Source organism: Hibiscus syriacus, unplaced genomic scaffold (assembly GCF_006381635.1).
Source record: "Hibiscus syriacus cultivar Baekdansim isolate YM2019G1 unplaced genomic scaffold, ASM638163v2 tig00010263_pilon, whole genome shotgun sequence".
Lineage (NCBI taxonomy): Eukaryota > Viridiplantae > Streptophyta > Magnoliopsida > Malvales > Malvaceae > Hibiscus > Hibiscus syriacus.
Window position 1 is genome coordinate 1,209,148 of NW_024062210.1, and position 20,626 is coordinate 1,229,773.

The 20,626-nt window shown below is 34.8% G+C and overlaps 1 protein-coding gene and 2 pseudogenes across 1 annotated transcript; all 3 read left to right on the plus strand.

Annotated features, from left to right (window-relative positions):
- Positions 1 to 2,187: 2,187 nt before the first annotated feature.
- On the plus strand, positions 2,188 to 4,823 carry LOC120203768 (26S proteasome non-ATPase regulatory subunit 11 homolog). The gene is made up of 2 exons (XM_039203947.1): positions 2,188 to 2,310; positions 3,362 to 4,823. Exon 2 carries the CDS (start codon positions 3,385 to 3,387, stop codon positions 4,651 to 4,653), a length of 1,269 nt encoding a protein of 422 aa, XP_039059878.1. The 5' UTR covers positions 2,188 to 2,310; positions 3,362 to 3,384; the 3' UTR covers positions 4,654 to 4,823.
- Positions 4,824 to 6,443: 1,620 nt separating this feature from the next.
- LOC120203769 lies at positions 6,444 to 10,924 on the plus strand (annotated as a pseudogene).
- An 840-nt stretch (positions 10,925 to 11,764) lies between these two features.
- LOC120203770 lies at positions 11,765 to 15,761 on the plus strand (annotated as a pseudogene).
- The last annotated feature ends 4,865 nt before the right edge of the window (positions 15,762 to 20,626 follow it).

A 20,626-nucleotide genomic window follows, 5' to 3' on the forward strand; every position in this document is an offset into this window, starting at 1 on the left:
AGGCTAACACTGATGGTGATGTGGGAGGCGCGATAAACATGGCTGCTGCGGGGGTGTTCTTCGAGACTCTCATGGTGAGTGGATTTGGTTTCTCTCGGAGTTTAGGCATTTGCTCGGGATTGAATGCGGAACTTTGGGCGATTCATGATGCTTTGGTCCATGCTTGGAACTTAGGAATTAGAAGATTAATAGTGGAGACCGACTGTGCGACGCGGTAAACATTCTTAATGGATCGGCTGAGGGGTTAATGGCAACACCATTATCATTCTAATCCGTGAGTTACTGAATAAAGAATTTGATTCGACTGTTTATCACATTAAAAGAGAAGCTAATATGGTAGCCGATAAACTTGCTGCGATAGCTAGGAGATGTCCGGTAGGAGTGTTTCTTCACCATGAAATTCCAAATGAAGTGGTTGCCTTAGTTGCAAGGGACCAAAGCTCAACGAGCTAATTCTGTTTGTTTCTGTATTAACGAAAAATAAAAAATCTTATAAGAATACACAGGAAAAGGTATTAAAATGTGAAGTATTTGTCTTTTGGTTAAGCGGCCATGCATATCATTGAGAGCCCGAAAAGTAAAAAAATGACTCGGTTCAACCAATGTGGGAAAGTGATTGAGCCGAAAAGGGGTTTTTGTCTCCACTGCACCAACCTGATGAAGAAATAACTGAGTTAAACTTTCTACGTTTTATTAAATAGTTATTTTGATTTATATATTTTTTAAAATGTTTTGACCTTTAACGTTTTATTTTTAGCAAAAAACTCGTCAATTGATAAAAATTATTAATCAATAAATGATCAACGTTAAAAAAATAGAGATACTTTTGTCTTAAAATAGAGTATTTAAAGGTTAAAATGCTTCGAAAAAAGAATAATGGCTAAAATGACTATTTAATCAATCAATAAGAGTTTTTTTTCACCTTAAAACGAAACTTTGAAGTTAAAATGTTTCGAAAAAAGGAATAAATGCCAAAATGATTGTTTAATTAAACATTAGGGGCATTTATTGGGATTATACCTTTCTCATGCTAACAAAATTAGGCATATAAAATTGTCTCGAGTAATATATATATATATATATATATATATATATATATATTTTTTCATATTTCGAAGTCAAATGTTATGATTATAGTTGATTAAGTCTTAACTAGATTGATATTAGAGATAGAAATTTAATAAAAATGGAGAGTGAAATTGAATTATACTTTTTCATTAGAGCCGAAATAAAATTTTATTTTTTTATTTACTTATAAAATTATATATTTTTTGAATTAATTTAATATTTTATCATTTTAGAAAGATAAAATATAATTTCACAATATATCAACTTATAATTTTATAATTTTAAAAAGAATATATATATAAGTTTATCGTTTAAGGGTATGGCCAATGAAGGGCCTTTGTAATTGCATCTTTGATTGTTATTACAACACATTGAAAGATATAAATTCAAACGAATATAACCACATTGTAAAAAAATCTCTAACGTTTGATTGAATAGTCATTTTAACTTTTATTTTTATGAAATATTTTAGGCCTCGACGTTTCATTTTAATTTAAAAATATTCCAATTTTTAGAGCGTTAACTAACTGTTTCCATCCATGAAGATTTTTTTAACAACCCCAAAAAACATTAAGGGCTAAAATACACAAAAATAAATAGAGACCAAAGTAATTTTTAACCAAACGTTATAAGCATTTTTTATATTATGCATCTTTTTTTTCAACAGAGTTTTTATTCAATAATAAGGTTGAATTTTAGAAATTTTGATGTTTAGTTCAAGTTTTACCATATCTCAATCAGTAGATTAACGTTCAGTTCAGACGTACATAAACTTTTTAGTGGAAAAAAACGAATTTGGAATATATGAATAATCATATGATTATTTTGTAACTCTTAATAATCGAATGACTCAATAAAGCGACGTCATATTTTTGGAAGATCATTTATGTACATTACCCTTATTATTATTAATTTCATCTATTAAATTACATTCATGATAAAAAAAAACCATATAAAACTTATAATTTTTACATTATGTAAAAAGAAAACTAATAAAGCTTTAAATTTGACAAGTCCTTGGGAAAGGCCCAAATCACTTAAAGGCCGAAAAGCCTACAAAGGGAAGCTTAATCGACGGTATCTGAAGTTTCTTGTTGGTTGCTTACATAAAACCCTCTTGAATCGGGTCGGTTTGACCCAAAGAAGAACTAGTTAAGTCTAAAGGGCACAATCTGAGTTGATCAGGAAGCGTGCAGCTCAGGAAAAGATCGGTTCCTCAAATCTTCTTCTATTGGTAGAGGTATGATTTTCACAGTTTACTTTAGGGCTTCGATTGTTTCGAGGCTGGCCTTTGATTTGTTTCTTTTTGCCCCATCGGATTCAAGATATGTGTTCTTTGCCCTCGTAATTTTCGTTGTGGTTTACTTCTTTGTATGATTATTCTTCGATGTACCTTCTTGTTGTTTGTTTTTGATGTGTTATTTGTTCGTGGCGGTGCCCCCGGCCTCCTGCTGCATCCACCACCGATTATTCGTCAGGTCATCTGAGTAAAACTTTTCGTTCCTTTTCACTTTTGAATACACTAACATGAGGTTTAACGTTTTTCTTTTCCTTTCTTTGCGAGAAATAGAACCTTGAATAGCTAATAATTGAAATGTCAAGTATGGTCAGATATCCACATTTCTCAAAGTAAAATATCACTCTGTTTTGATTTCACACGGCTGTTTCTTCCGTGAGACTACATTTACATTATTTTAGTTATTTGAGGCTTCCTGAAATGAGACTTGAGTGGGTAACTGGAAATCAGAAAAAAGAACCCTAATGCCCCTTTTTTTTGTTCTTTCGCAATATATTGAAACCTATAGCAAGAAAAAGCTTTGTGGATGCAGATAAGTAGATTTCATAGTTTTTTTCCCCATAAGAGTTGCTAATACCACACTATAGGTCTCTGACATGGGCACATGGCACATAGGATGACAGGCAATGGTTTGTGGGGATCGAATGGTTGAGCATTTAGTTTTTCGAAATTCTGGATGAAGTATAGTATGGCCTGTGAAGGTTGGATTTGGCTTGTACGAATAGTTCTGGTTTTGTGAAGAAAAAAGAATAGATTTGTTCAGTTATTCTATTTTTTGTATTGAGTGATGGTAATTTAATTAGTTTCTATTAAATTACGTTGACTGTTGTTAGTTGAGTTTGTCTGATATAGGATTTACTAGCTAAATTGGCTGCAATCCACGTTGTCGAAGTAGCTATAAACTTCTTGAATTTTAACCTTTGTATTCCTTTTTGTACTGGAATTTAATTATTTATGCAAGTTCACCAGTGTCTAACTTATTTTTGGTTTTGCAGGCTTTGAATTTTTAAGCATTTACAATGTCTTCATCGTACCTCCCAGCAACCACTGATTCAATATCTCAGGCCTTAGAAGCCAGAACTCCATCTGAATCCATCTCAATCCTCTACCGTGTACTAGAAAATCCTTCATCTGCTCCTGATTCTCTACGGATTAAAGAGCAGGCTATAACAAATCTATCTGATCTTCTTAGACAGGAGAACCGAGCAGAGGAGCTCAGAAGCCTTCTGACCCAGTTGAGGCCCTTTTTTGCAGTAATTCCAAAGGCAAAAACTGCTAAAATAGTCCGTAGTATAATCGATGATGTGGCTAAAATACCAGGAACGTCAGATCTCCAAATTTCTCTTTGCAAAGAAGTGGTGCAGTGGACTCGTGCTGAGAAGCGAACTTTCCTACGCCAACGAGTTGAAGCAAAGCTTGCAGCACTTTTGATGGAGAACAAGGAGTACCCGGAAGCACTGAATCTTCTTTCCGGCCTAATCAAGGAGGTTAGAAGGTTGGATGACAAGTTACTTCTTGTCGACATAGACTTGCTGGAGAGTAAGCTTCATTTCTCTCTTCGAAACCTGCCTAAAGCCAAGGCATCTCTAACGGCTGCAAGAACTGCAGCAAATGCAATTTACGTGCCACCCGCTCAACAGGGTAATATAGATTTGCAAAGTGGAATTCTCCATGCCGAGGAAAAGGATTACAAAACTGCTTACAGCTATTTCTTTGAAGCATTCGAAGCTTTCAATGCTCTCGAAGATCCTCGTGCTGTTTTTAGCCTGAAGTATATGTTGTTGTGCAAGATAATGGTGAGCCAGGCCGATGACGTTGCTGGTATAATATCATCCAAGGCAGGGCTACAGTATGTTGGTCCCGAACTCGATGCCATGAAAGCTGTTGCCGACGCACATGCAAAACGTTCTCTGAAGCTTTTTGAGATTGCGCTTCGTGATTTCAAGCCCCAACTAGAGGAAGACCCTATTGTTCACAGGCACCTTTCTTCGCTATACGACACACTATTGGAGCAGAACCTTTGCAGATTGATTGAGCCTTTCTCGAAGGTTGAGATTGTTCATATTGCTGAACTGATTGATTTACCTGTAGATCATGTAGAGAAGAAAGTCTCTCAGATGATCCTCGATAAGAAGTTTGCTGGGACACTGGATCAGGGTGCCGGATGTCTAGTCATCTTCGACGATCCCAAGACCGATGCCATCTACCCCACAACACTAGAAACCATATCCAACATTGGCAAGGTTGTAGATAGCCTCTATGTGAGGTCTGCCAAGATAATGGCATAATTGCGGCTCGGTTAGCCAAAAACAAGAGTTAAGTGACACTAGGTGTTCGTAAGTTTTAATGTTTCAGCTTTTTTTAAAAGCCATCATTTGATGCAAATTGTGGATTTGATTCTCAGACAATCTTGTGTTTGCTCACCATAAGCTTTTCTATACATTTAACTTTTCGTTTAGAGCTGTTTTTTTCCCATATATATTATCGATAGCAGAGTCTTTTAGTTTATTATTAAGTGATTGTTAACAATTTTCGTAATACAGTAGTATAGTTTATCAATATTTAAAATATATGATGAATATATAAAATATTTTTTGATTAAGTTAAAAGTGATTATAAAATAATATTGTATAAATATATATTTAAATAAGCTGATTGATGAATTTAAAATTAATCAAATCAATTAGATTAATGTTGGAAGTTATCGCTTAAGTTGATTAAATTACAAAAATTAATTAAAAAAATTTGAATGTTAACCCTAATTATGAAGGTCCATTTTGCAGAAAAGGTCGAAAGTATACCAGTTGAAACGGTTGAGCCGTATGCTTAGTCTCGTATTTAGGGGTGTTCAAAATTCGATTTTAACCGAATTAACCGATCGAACCGAATTAATTCGGTCGGGGAACGGTTAAGGATTTTTTTAGAATTCGATTAACGGTTAATTCGGTTCGAAATCGGTTAATTAACCGAATTAACCTTTAAATATAATTATATTAAGAGGCCCAATCCATTTAAAACCCAAATCAATATTAATTAATTAAAATAATATCAAAACTAAATACAAAATATTTGAATCAAATTAATTAGATATTATTTAAATTAATTGTAAATTTTTTTTAATTAAAAAATTAAATTCTAAAATTCTAAAATTTTTTGGTTAATTCGAAAATTAACCGAATTAACCGAAATTTATTCGGTTCGATTAATATTTTCAAAAAAAAGTTCGGTTCGGTTAACGGTTAAAGAAAAAAAAATTCGATTAATTCGAAAATGGTAGTTCGATCGGTTCGGCCACCGAATTAACTGAATGAACACCCCTACTTGTATGATTAGTATCTTTGATTCATTTCTAATCGATTTTAATAATTAAAAATATTTTAATTATAAAGTATAGGGATATAATATGAAAAATAAATTAAGCCAAATGTATTTAGAAATGAATTTTAAAAATAGAAATATCTTAAAGTCAAAAGTCTGAACATGTCGGACTAAAAAAAAGGTGAAGTGTAAAAAAAAGTAAGAAAGGTCTAATTTTGTTTTGGCCCTTTATTATGCTCAGATTGCGAAATTTAATTCTCTTATTTTAGTTTGACAAAATTTAATCTTATATTTTTATAATTTTATTAATAAATCCAAATTAATAAGATTGTGAAAACGAGTACCTATTTTATTAATACAATGTTAAGCATTTAGATTATATGTCACTTTACAATTAATCAAAGATGATTAATGAAATATTACATGGTCTTAATTATGTGATCAAATAATGGATATATATTTATATATATTTGAGGTATAAGTTAATGGATAAATCTTATAATATCATTAAAGTAGAAGAATTAAATTATGTTATAATTAAACTATAAGAGATCAAATTATACATTTTAGGAGTAGGGGGACTAAAACAATAATAGTCCTTAAAAAAGACAGTAAATAAGCCGGCGCCAACGCGGCCTTACGCGCTCACTCACCGACAGCCTCTCTTTCGAAGTTGTAGACGTCTCCTACAATTTATATCCCAAATGCATTGAATTTGTGTGATCTTTACGAAATTTGATAATTATTAATAAAAATAATAATAACAAAGTAAATATTTTGCAATTCATCAACAACAAGAGAACAGATCTTGGACTATGAGCTCTGACGCAAACGGCGGAGAGTCTCCGGGGCAGGGATCGAGTGGGAAAGCTACCTCGACATCAGCGGTAGACAAGCAAAAGGAGAAAGCGAGAGTGAGTAGGACATCGCAGATTCTGTGGCACGCTCATCAGAACGATGCTGGCGCTGTCCGTAAGCTTCTCGAGGAAGATCGGTCTCTGGTTCACGCTAGGGACTATGATAACCGTACGCCTCTCCACGTTTCTTCACTCCACGGTTGGACCGTTGTCGCCAAGTGCCTTATCGATTATGGCGCCGATGTCAACGCCCAAGATCGATGGAAGAATACGGTGTCAACTCAACTTTTACTTTTTGTCTCATTTTTCTCTAATTCTTAGGCTTTTACTGTTAGGCAGTCTTTTTTTTTTTGGATTCAACTTGAGTTTTTTTTCCTTTCCGGTAATTGTAGCCTTTAGCTGATGCAGAAGGAGCTAAGAAACGTGACATGATTGAGCTATTGAAATCGCATGGTGGATTATCTTATGTAAGTTCACCTTTTTTTTTACTTTGCAGTTTTTCATTTCTTGTGGATTTTATTTGCTATTTTCTTTCAATATTTAGTCTAATTTTAGTGTTCTTAAAATGAATGTCCTCTAATTTGCATTCCTTCATTGTAATGAGACTTCACAGTATGGTGAATGATTAGTTCCAGCGATACCATTTTGAACCATATTTGCTCATAATAATTATGGATTACTCTAACAGTATTAAGTATATACTACTTATATAGTACATTTGATACTTTTCATACTTTGTTGTTTGTCTAAGGAAGGAATCAAGGTTTTAGATATGGGGGCTTACTTGAAATTGTGGATGTCCTTTTAACTTTCCAATAATGTTTCCTATTTTTTTCATCTTTAAGAATTAATTTGTTTGAATGCATAGAAATACATCCCTGGTGTCATTCACTTGAAGTTTTTGATGTTCTCTATCATGGGCGTTTGTTTAGAATATTATATACTTGCACATGTGTTTACATATCCATGCTCAATGATGTTTACAATAATTCATGAACACTTTTCTTAAAATGTGAATGCAAACTGATTTTGGCTGTTAATTCTTCATCATTATCCCTTCAGATCTGATTTTACTGGAGCTAGTTTAACAGGTTTAATTGATGGAAACACTTTTAGACCTTGCAAGTTTATCATTTTAACTGCTATTATGGACTGAAAGTTAAAGTATTCATTGTTGCAGGGCCAAAATGGAAGCCATTTGAACCAAAGCCGGTTCTACCCCCTCTACCAAACAATGTGACTGGGAAATTGACCCTTCTGAGCTGGACTTTTCAAATTCAAATATCATAGGAAAGGTATGCTTTCAATTTCTTAATGTTACTGAAGAGCTTGCTTACACACTGTTTTAAGTGCAAAACCATATTGAGAAAATTTCTTGCTTCAATTTTAGCATGATATATCTTGATTTTAGGCTTTTCTTGGTACGAAGGATGGAAAAGGAGAGGCCTGAAACATTTTTTTTATCCAATGTTTAGGCTTCATAACCACCTTCCAACGTGCTTAATCATTAATTAAAACTTCTTTCTGCCACTTTTCAGTCGTCCCAACCTAGCAAATCCTTAAAACACGTGGCATAACTAGGATCTAGTGCCTTATATCGTTCTGTCAAGAGTGCATGTTATTGTTAGTCAAACCAGAGAGTGCTGTTACTGGGTTTAGAAGTGGTGTTTCATAAGAATATAATAAAAATTCTCTTATAACTAGCATATTGAGAAGCAGCTCTCTTAATCATTTGATGAAACGGAGATTTAATCTGTCTGAATTTGACATTCATAATGGGCAATTACATCAACACTGTCCCTAATCAGGACATGCTCCTTAGAATTATGATCCCATTTCTCTGCACTTGGAGAAAGCTGAATGTATGTATATGTCCTTTTCTGCTTATTTGAAAGGTTGAGTATTATTAAATTGGTACTTGAGAATGTGTTTCTTAGGGCTAGTCTAAGCTTATTAGCTGTCAAATTTCTTCAAGGGTAGTCAATGTGTCTCGTGGACGTGTAAGTTCCATCTGTCAGCTTGGAGCTGGAATTTATATGAGCTGCTTATATTCTGGTTGTCAGCAATTCAGCATGCTAGTTGCCTTTGTTCATTTTCCTTGTATTATCTAGTACATGTGCTTTCACCGATTCTATTTCATACTGCCAGGGTTCATTTGGTGAGATTTTGAAAGCCAGTTGGCGAGGAACGCCTGTAGCTGTCAAACGCATTCTTCCATCGCTTTCCGATGACCGATTGGTGATGTAAGGGTTTAAGTTTTTAAATATATAATCTCTATAGTTTGCATCGAGGCCCTTTTCCATGAATGGTTGCTTTTTTTATTCCAGTCTATATTGTATGCTCAAAATTATGTTCTCATTGACGATGAATAATGACCGAAGAAATATATATTTATATATATCAGATTAGTTTATTCATCAATGCAAGAAGCATTTACTTTGATGACTCATACCTCTCATTGGTGTAATAGCTTTGGTTTTGAAAGCCACTTCTGCCTTTTAATGCATTTTACAGGGTTTTGATGCTTGTCATAGCTGTACTTAATTTCTTCCCTATCCTGTTTTTTATTGTATTAAGAATGCAATTCTTTGTGTGCGTCTGTTCTGATTCAGTCAGGATTTCCGGCATGAAGTGAATTTGCTTGTAAAGCTCCGCCATCCTAATATAGTTCAATTCCTCGGAGCTGTCACTGACAGGAAGCCTCTTATGTTAATTACTGAGTACTTAAGAGGGGTATGCGAATGTTCATATATATATATATTCCTTTTTCCCTCTAGTTTAGATCTCTCTATAGAATTTTCTAATAGAAATCTTAAATTTTACTTTTATTACATTATGTGCTATCACAGGGTGATCTTCATCAGCATCTCAGGGAAAAGGGTGCACTTCAGCCATCAACAGCCATCAAATTTGCTTTGGACATTGCTAGGTAAATGAGAAAGCTTCTATTTAAGTTGTATTGTCTGTGCAGCTCTCATGTCACTATTGTAAACCTGGAGAAAGAGAATGAAAAATGTAAGAATACCATAAATCACATCGTTTTCTTAATTAGGATAAAATCGTTAGTTTTCTTTCGTTTTGAACATCTCCTCTGAGCTACTCTACAGAATATGTATTAGCTACATGACTAAATTGAATTTTCTCTCATATGTATGCTTTTTTGCTAATCAGGATTTTATAATTTTGTTGCCAGGGTATGGCTTATCTTCACACAGAGCCAAATGTCATTGTTCATCGAGACCTAAAACCCAGGTGAGTAGGTTGCTATTTCAGTTTTCTTGCAATTGATCCTATTCTGGTATACTAGCTATTGGTTCAAGGCTCTATGCGTTTGACTGCTCTCCTTTGTTGTAGAAATTACCTCTTGAATTTTGAATGTTTATTGCACTTCTGCTTTTCTCTGAAAACACAAATATTACCCCGTTTCTCTAGTCGTTTTCTTTTCTTTTTTGCTTCCATGATTGAAAACCTTGAATTGCATTGATCTTTTCATGAAGCTTTATTTATTTATTGTCAGAAATGTGCTTTTGGTCAACTCCAGTGCAGACCATTTGAAAGTTGGAGACTTCGGGCTGAGCAAGCTCATCAAAGTTCAAAATTCTCATGATGTGTACAAATGACTGGCGAGACCGGGAGTTGTGAGTATCTTATATATTTCCTTTGGATAATATATGATCCGTGAATACTTACTTTCTTTACTTTGATTCGAAATAGATCGTTATATGGCTCCTGAAGTTTTCAAGCACCGGAAATATGACAAAAAAGTTGATGTTTTCTCTTTCGCGATGATATTTTATCAGGTAATCTTCCTCCTCTCTCGAAATGAAGTCAATCAATGTAGTATTTTTTAGACTAGTTCTAAGTTATTCTTACCTGGAGCAGATGCTTGAAGGAGAACCACCATTGTCAAATTATGAACCTCATGAAGCAGCTAAGCATGTCGCTGATGGACACCGACCTATATTTCGATCGAAATCATACCTCCCTGAACTAAGAGAGTAAGCCATTCATACAATTTTCTACTTCTCTAGAAAATTTCGTAGTTTGTCCACATCATCTTCATGTTCCAATCATAACTTGAGTTTTAAAATTATAAAGTTGGTTACATTTTAAAAAAGAAACCTTTTTTTTAAAAAAAATTTAAGATATCTATGCCAGGAACATGCCGGTATCGTTGGCCTTTTTTACCTTTCGTTTTGAAAATGTGGGGGAATATCTCGTCTGATTGTTTTTCTTTCTTGAATCTTTCTTAGCTTAACAGAGAAGTGTTGGGCTGCTGACATGAACCAAAGACCTTCGTTCTTGGATATTCTCAAGAGGCTGGAAAAGATCAAGGAAACTTTACCTTCAGATCATCATTGGAATATATTCAACGCATGACATTGGTGAATCGACGATATACACCCCATCGATCGGATCGTTCGTGCAGATGATATTGTGAATACATAAGCAAGCTTTGCGATAATAGATTTTTTCCATGACCGGGTTTCATCTCTTTGTTCTGAATTCAATCATGAACTAGGCGTGCAATTTTAGACATAAATTCTTACTCAAATTGACATTAAAAAATGTTGCCTCTTACAGAGACTATTTTAAATCCTTAAATTGTAATTCCCTATAATTATGGGATGTAATAATCGACTAGAAAAATCCTATGTTGTTTGGAAGCTGTTGGACGAGAGCAATTCTAAGATATATATGGAATTTTTCGCTATATAATGCGACTGAAGATGATTTATATGAGCAAACTGGTTGAACTTTTCTAAGTTGGTATTTGATTAATGTATGAAATTTATTTTTAATATAGATCCACATCATTGAAAATAATTAACATATTATTTTATTATTCAGGTTTATATAGAAATGTGGGATATAAAATTGTCTTGAATTTTCTTCTTCTGTGAAATGTCTTTATTTAGTGTTCAAATTATTAGGGTAAAATAAAATTAAAATAAACTCTATTAAAACTAAATAACAAAATCAAATGTATATAACTGTACTTTATTATTTCTCCCGTGACTGTGCATGAAGCTGGATTCTGACAAAAAAATATCATTGAAGCGTACGTCTGATGCCGTCTCGTTGAAGTATCCCCTTACATTATTTTTATTTTAATTTATTTTACTCCTTCAAGTTCTTTGATCTTCCCGGAAATCGAACAGACCCTATCCCTTTTATAAAATCAAGGAAACTGGAGGCTAAAAAAATCATTTTTATTTTCCCGGAACGAAAACGATTTGGGGAAAATATGTATAAAATTCACTTTTGATTGTCTAAATACACTTTACAATTTACAACGGTTAAAGGCCTAAAAGGAAAAAGGAAAGAACAATTACAGTTGTTTTTCGGTTCGGTCGGCGAGATTGATTCGTATATTCAATTTAATTGTCTTTTTTCCTGCCATCGTATGTTCGGGTTCCAGATCTCTTTCTAGTGCTTTTGTTTATTAAGAAGGGCGAATCGCAAGGTTTTGATTGTCAAGTGTGAACGGAATTTACAATTTTTTTGGAGGGGGGATTCAAATGAAGAAGCGGCAATGAGGAGAGACGAAGAGAAATGGAGGATAGGTCAGAGAATAATATGCAAGTGAGGTGCGATAAGATTCCTACTCAACTGATTCCCAGGACTCGTCTTCAGGTTTGGTTCCTTAGAGTTTGTTCCACCATTTTGCTTTGGACTTGTTTGATTCAGCTCCTCGCCGTCAGTGAGCTATGGAACCCGCGTTTACTTTCCGGTTTAACCAATCGGAGGCCTTGGACTTCTCGTCCCCCTCTTCGTCTTCAACTCTCGCTCCGTTCCCCGCCGCCTCTTCCTCCTCCCAGTGAGTCCCCTCCGCTTTTATCATCATTCTTCTTATTTTGCCTTGAATTTGCTCTAAATTTTTTATTCAGCTTAGAAATTTGTGTTGAACTTGATTAAGACAGAAAAAGGGTCTTAGGAAATATGCATGTAAATTTTATTTGGTTTATGGTTAAGTTTTTTCTCCTAGGCCCTAAGTGTGATTTTTAGCTTCACTTTTGGCAGATAAACTGTAAGAACAAACGTGGTTCATCATGTTTACATTTGATATTTTGTTACTTTGATGAACATAGATCATCCCCTTTATTTATTTTCTCTAGTTGCTATTGGACCTGCTACATTTAACGTTTGAAATAGTTGCATCACCCTATTATACCAGAGTCCAGACTGATGACGACATTGAATCTGTATTGCTTGCTGGAAGATGGTGTCTGTTAGATTGATATGTACTCTTCAGTTTGCATTTCATTATAGCCCTCCTTAGTAATATTTTGAAATTAGTTTTGCCTCGAGCTCTAATGCATTAATCACTTCTATGTTACACCATCAAGGCTGTCGGCATCCGTGGATACTAAATTTCTAGGTTCTGCTGTCTGAAATTGTTCATGCTTCACAATGCTTAATAACCTCCACATCTTTGTTTTATAAATACCTATGAATTCCATAGAGGTACAAACTTGTGCTACCAGGCAATATTTTGAAATCTTTCATTATTAAATGCAGGCCAATCTTCTCAGGGAATTGAGAAATTGTGACTATAACTTTATTCCTTACATGTATCCCTGAATTTTCTTTAAGGATTTTTTTTTTTTACTTTCTCAATTATATTTTTTGGAGAAAGGAAGAACTTCATTCATGCATATTTGCATGTTGCAGGAAACTATAGAAGCAATGGTTTTCTTGAAGTTTCATGCAACGGGGGTTTGAATCAAATGCGTGCTGCGGTCTGTGTCTTTTTTCTAGCCTCATCTTTTCCTTTTTTTATTTATTCAACATTATGTTATTAATGCAGTTGATTGGGCATTTTTAGATCTGTGACATGGTAACTGTTGCCCGACTTTTAAATCTCACTTTGGTTGTTCCAGAACTTGACAAGAAATCATTCTGGGCAGACCATAGGTATGTTTATAATTCTGAAAAGGGCAGTTTCATTCATTCTCAGCTGCTGTAAAAGTCTGACTCGTGATCTGTTTTTGCAGTGATTTTGAAGACATTTTTGATGTGAGACATTTCATTGATTCACTAAGGGATGAAGTTAGAATTATCAGAAGGCTGCCAAAGAAGTTTAGTAGGAAATATGGGTTTCAACCCTTTCGGATGTCTCCTGTTAGCTGGTCAAATGAAAAATACTACTTAGAACAGGTTTGATAATTCTCTCAAATGGATCAATGGAAGTGTTTGTCTCTTCTATTTTTATGTGTGCGCAATAAAATCTAGTTCTTTGACATTATCTCACAGATTCTTCCCTTGTTCAGCAAGTTTAAGGTAGTGCACTTCAATAGAACAGATGCACGGCTGGCAAATAATGGGATTCAACCTGATCTTCAGAAACTCAGGTGCCGTGTGAATTTCCAAGGACTGAAATTTACTCCTCAGATTGAGACATTGGGGTACAAATTGGTTCAGATTCTTCAAGAAAAGGGACCCTTTGTGGCATTGCATCTAAGATATGAGATGGACATGTTAGCTTTCTCAGGTTGCACGCACGGCTGCACTGTTGAAGAAGCTGAGGAACTAAAACAATTGAGGTTTGTCTTGTTGAAGCTGATATATTCCAGTCTACACACTAATTATCTTAGCAAGGAATGGTGTGCCGTCTTTTTAGGAGAGCCACTATTGACGGCCAGCATCCACATTACATTACCACAAACAAGATACCAGAGCTGTGTGCTGCAACTTAAATATGAGTACTTTTCTGAAGTATAATGTTAGATGGGGAAGGAAAACAAATCTAAGATGCTTTCCACTTTTGGTAGTAACCAATGGCCTAGTTTTGTTAGTTTTTGGCAAGATTTTCATGATGTACCCTTGCATTGCTTGTTTGAGTCACATCAAAATTTTGATTAGTGATGACAAGATATAAATCTATACTTTGATCTATATATTATCTTGTGATCTATTATCAATTTCAAGAATCAAGATGTATTACGAATCATAACTAGATAGCTACACTTTTCTTTCAGGTATGCATACCCTTGGTGGAGAGAGAAAGAAATAGTGTCTGAAGAAAGGAGACAACAAGGGCTGTGTCCTCTGACGCCAGAGGAAGCTACATTACTTTTGAAAGCATTTGGTTTTGATAAGGAGACTCAGATTTACATTGCTTCTGGTGAAATTTACGGCAGTGAACGGCGATTGGCGCCTCTAAGAACTGCATTTCCACACATTGTGAGATTATGACCCTGTAAAGGTTTTGCTTTGGGCGTTCCTACTTTTGATTTAAGGTTCATCAAGCACAGGTTTCTATGTTAACAACTTTTTCTGGGTGCATACAAGAACACCTAAGCTTTCGCTAGGATTTTTGGAACCTTTTTTACCAACTATTTTTGAAGTATTAATCCCAACCCAATGTGATTTGCCACTCACCCATATCAAATAGACGGCTTGGATTGCATGAACCATTTTCCCTGCACTTAGTTGGGCCGCTAGAATCTCTTTAATCCTTTATCAATGTGCATGTTTACTAACCAAGTACCGGTTTTAGCTCTACTTTGGCTTCTAAAACTAGTAACTAGTTTCTATTGTGTTTTTCATAAGATTTTTGTGAATCTTATGACAATATTACAATTTCAGGTTAAAAGGAAACTGTATTAGATCCAGCAGAACTGCAGCAATTTCAGAACCATTCATCTCAGATGGCAGCTTTGGACTTTATGGTATCCATTGCCAGCAACACATTCATCCCGACATACAACGGGAACATGGCCAAAGTTGTAGAAGGTCATCGCAGGTATGTATATTTCCCAATTATGAACTGAGAGTGGGTGTAGGATGCTTATTTCCATTGTCTTAACAGTCTTTTTCTTATTCAGGTATCTTGGGTTTAAGAAAAGCATCCTGCCAGATCGAAAGAAACTCGTCGAATTGCTGGATTTGCATCAGAACGGGACTCTTCCATGGAACAACTTTGTGCTAGCCGTAAGGCAAGTGCATGAGAAACGAATGGGTCAGCCCTTCCGTCGTCGGATTATTCCGGACAAACCGAAGGAGGAAGACTATTTCTATGCGAACCCTCAAGAGTGCCTTTGTGAGGGAACAAAATGCGAAGACTTGCTAGGCCCTAGTAACTCAAGTACACTACAATGATAGTTTGCACGGACTAATGATAATGTGGCTGATAGTTTGTACAATCATGTATACGTACATGATACATGCATTAAAAATAATTTTTTTGTCTCCAGATCCCCTTTGTTTTAAAATTTATTTGTTTTTTCTCTTTATTTGTATTCATTACTGTCAGATAATTCCACAGTGAAATTAACCAATATTTGTACATCAATTCCATTGTCTCTAGTTCCTTAAATGCAACCTGTTGAGTTGCATCTGCTATAAATCATCTTTTAAAGTTTAAATTTGGTTATACTTTAGACTTTATAAACCACAATGTAATGGACTATGTAACCGAGTTTTCAATGAATGAAATCATATTTGCACTTCACCGAATTATGCTAGGGTTCCTCATTTTTCTTCGCTGGTTTCAGCATGGTATCAGATGTTCGGTCTCTTATCATCAGTTGATCGTTGGAGATGTGCTACTGTAATCTTTCGGTTTCTTGCTTCGATCGTTGTTCTGAAGTCATGCCTCGAGCAGTTCCGCATCTCCATCTCTCTCCGAAGTTCTTGCAAGCTAACATGTGCTCTACTTAACCCGACTTCACTGATGTCAGTTACAATCCTTTTGTGCAGGCATTAATTTTGATGTTGCACCTTAGTCCATTGTGTGCCCAAGTCAATTCCTTAATGACCACTGCCCTACGATGGTTCCCTGACTTTGGTAGCACGCACCATGTGACCAATGCCTCATCAACGCACCATGCTGGGCAGGGTAAGAGTCATGCTCAACCCTTTTCTCTATCCACTACGGTTTACATGTCTTTTCCATTTGGTTGAAGTTGATGTTTGGGGTCATGCCCCCATAATGTCCATTGCTTATAACTACTATGTAGCAGTTGTTTACATGTATAGTTGTTGCACTTGGTTATATTTGATCAAGTACAAATACGAAACTTCTATTGTATTGATTTCTTTTTTAAGTTGGTTCGAACTCAATTTAATTGCAATAAATCAACGCATAGATAGTTTTGGCAAAATCTTTATTTCTCGTAATATTATTTTTAACGAGTCCATATTTCCTTTTGTCGCCTATGAGGTTTCTACATTTGAGGTGTTTGGTCTTGTTCTATACCTGTTTTATCAGGTATTCCAAGAAGAACCACTCTCCTTCATCTCCGGCTGTTTTTTCAAATTGCAAGCAGTGGTGTGTTGCTGTGTGGAACTTTAACAAATGTAAAGGCAAAGAGTGTCACGTAAGAAGGTGGTGGGTGCGGGTAAGGAACCAATCAGATTTCATCATGTAAAGCTTCAACTACAAGAGTCAAATAGTCCCAACAATCTATTTATTCAGATGGTCTCTCCATCTCAGCTTATCGTCATCATATCATACATATAAAATTCAAACAAGAACTCCATTACTTTTTCTTTAATAATTAAAAGCTTCTTTCGTTTTCTTCATCTTCTTTTAATGGTAGACGAAATCGTAAAGAACTAATTCTTAAGGAAGTTGAATGAATTTGCATTTTTTTTTAAAATTGAAGGCAATGAACGAGATGCTATTGTGGAGCCTGCAAGGTTAGATGGATATTAGGGTTTATGTTTTGAATATGGGACGATTGTTTGATTTTCAGAGGTGATTCTTAGGAAGTTTCAATGCAGTATGATATTAGAATTCCCGAGAAGTTTCGGTCCAATCTTTCAAGTTATTATAGCTTGTCGGAGATGTAGGGGTCAATTTATCTCAATTATTATAGTTTCAACTTGGGGACCAATTTAGAAAGAGTCATGGTTTGGGGATGAAATTAAAATTTTAAAAATTTAAGGGCTAATTAAGAATTAGAGTCATAATTTGAGGATAAAATTGGAATATATAACAGTTTGAGGACTAATTTGAAATAATGATTATAGTTTGGGGAAATATGATGCAATTAAATCACTGAATTTTAGTTGAAAAACTCATATGTGGATTGTAAGGGTTTACGTTTTAAATGTGGATTGTAAGGGTCTACTTTGAACTTAGAAAATTCAAAATGAATGGAGTAATAACAAAATTAAAACCAACAAATTAAAATAAATAATATAAGTTCGAGTTATTCATAGATCATCTAATCTAATTTATTAATAGTACATAAAACAAAATAAAATATTTGAATAAAAAGTAAAATATTAGTAATGTGTCAAATATAATATTTTTTATAGGTTTATACGGTAAAATTTTATGCATGATTAACGATTCAAATGATGACACGTCATCAAAGAGATTTAAAATTAAAACCAATTAAATTTATTTCTAATCACGTGACATTACTTGATTCATTATTTCATAATGAATTGACAAATTAGATAATTTAGAAATTGGGCAAATGAAGGAACCCCGTGTATATATTTGACGTATTACGTTTTACGCAGTTCACAATCAATTCAACAGGAAAATATTTAAATTAGGGGCGTTTGGATGGCCACATTCCCCCATTTGGTTTGGTTGGGAATGATATTCTCGGTAATGTTTTATACTAATAGTTGATTTTTTTGGAGTATATTACCGGGAATGTCATTACCCCCTGTCGTAACCGTCTTTCGGTTGGGCCCCGGAATTGGGCTTCGACTTAGGAAAAATGATTTGGAGTCGCCACCGATCATTTATTATTATTATTATTTTTTTAAAATGGGTTGATCGGACACCTTATTTCTTACTTGATCTGCGTTGTACCAGACGCGTGTCGGGTTCGGGAGTCGGTTACGGTCAGGAAGGATTAGCACCCTTGAACCGCCCTTTCGGTACCAATTAATTTATCGGTTGTCTTAATTGCAAGAATTAAAAAGTTTAAATTTAAATTTAAAAACCCGATTCACATTACTTACCTTTGATTGGTTGGAGTTCTTCTAAAAAAGTCAAAAATGTTAGAAAATATATAATAGACAAATGTTAGATAAATCAAAAACATAAAAAAAAATAAAAAAAGTATCGACTTAGAGGATCAATTGAGACAAATTGAAATTAATGGACTAGATTGGTATTAAAATGAACTGCAAAAGAGAAAAGAAAAGTTAGGTGCCAATTCACGAAATATAAAAATATAAGCATGGACTAAATTGATTAAATTGGAAATTCGGAGGCAACTTTACAGGTAGTGACCAAAATGAATTGCGACTCAAGTATCAGGGACGACGGAAGGGATTTAAGAATCTTGTATTTGCAGGATGGTCCTTGGTATATAAATAAGCTAAAACACCTCATTTCATTTCATTTTCAAATCTTTTCTCCCTCAGCTGAGAGAATGCTCTCAACTCTCCCAGAAAATGGCCAAAATCCGGCCACCACTCGGTGGCCAAAATGAATGGTTGTGGTTCACTGTTTTTTTTGTTGTTTGTGATGTTGGCTTGATGGTTTTGGTTATTTGATATGAGTTTGTGGTTCATATGACACATCGGTTTACTGTTTTTCGATGATCTTGTGTGTACCATCGTTTTTGTGATGGACTCTCGCTGTTCTGTTTCGACTGTGTTTGGTGTTGTTGGTACTGTTTTCTCTTGGGTTCTTTCGATGATCTACTGTTGTTGTTCAGTTTGCTCGGTTTCTGTTGTGTTGGTTTTCTGGCGGTGTACTGTTGGTTCGTTCTCGGTGATACTTGACGCTCGGGGTTTCCCCTGCATGGCCTCACCGGCTTTTATAACCCCACCGGTTGTTATGAGTCCCAAAAAAGGGGTTGTTGCTGTTGTGGCCGGTCATCCGGGATGGGTCAATCCGGGATTTTCGGTCGGCCGTTTCACCTCTTGACCGTTCGGTTACCTCTGTGCGGCGCCGTTGCACCCTGTGTTGACCCAAATGATATCTTAGGGTTTTCAACCCCAATCCCCAGTTGCGACGCTATGACAGACGTTGAAACCCTAATCTGTGCTCTGGGCTGGGTCAGGCCCAACTTGGCTTACTTGGACCCAAAATGGACCTAGACAATTAAAATGAAAGTAAATTAATAAAAATAAATATAAAAATAAATAACACGATAATAATAATATAAAATATTTTCTACAAACTATATAATATATTTTCAAAAGTATTTAAAATTATATATTATATATTTTTAAAACGTTTCAAATTATATAGTTTTCAAAAATGTTTTTTAAAACTATATATTATAAGTTTTCAAAATGATTTAAAAACTATATAATATATATATGTTTTCAAAATGTTTCTTTTTAAAAATTATATTTATTTTAAAAATGTTTTTAAAACCATATAATATATATTTTCAAAAACGTTTTAAAAATTATATTTATTTTCAAAGTGTTTTAAAAACTATATAATATATAATGTTTCAAATATGTTTTCAAAACTATATATATATACATATGTATATATAAAAAAAATGAGACGAAAATGGGTGTCTATAGCTGCCCCTCTTTGTCCTTTTTCGTGGAACGAATTCGTGGAACGAAAATAGACAAAGACAAAAAGACATAAATTTTCGTCCGGTGGAGTTGAAGATTGAATAGAACTCCATGTCGAATGGGGTTATGAATGGCTCATTCGTAGCGAAGTCGAGTCCATCTCGAAATGAAAAGTCGTAGTTCGAATTTGAAATTGGAATGTGGCTTCTCGTTGCCAAATTGCAATTAACTTCAGTCTTCTTCTCGATTTAAAGACTTTGGTTTAAAAATTCGACTAGAAGTAGTTCTTTGACTCCACCATGTGGTTGATAGACCTTTGAGCTGAATGACATCGAACTCGAAAGGTATTCGTTGACAGATAGCTTTTCTCGATTTAAGCTATGCTGTCGGAAAATAGTTTCTTGTCACTAAGGCACGATTAACCCAGGTCTTCTTCTCGACTTGAAAACCTTGATTGCAGCCGAACAATAGTGATTGAGGTATCGTCGAGCTGAATAGAGTCGAACTCGACAATTTTATTGAAAATAGCCCTTATTGCCTTGAGCTATGTTGTAAATGATATGACCTCGAAGAGTGTAATCGAACTCGGGGGTCTTTGGCAGATAGCCCTTATCGACTTAAGCTA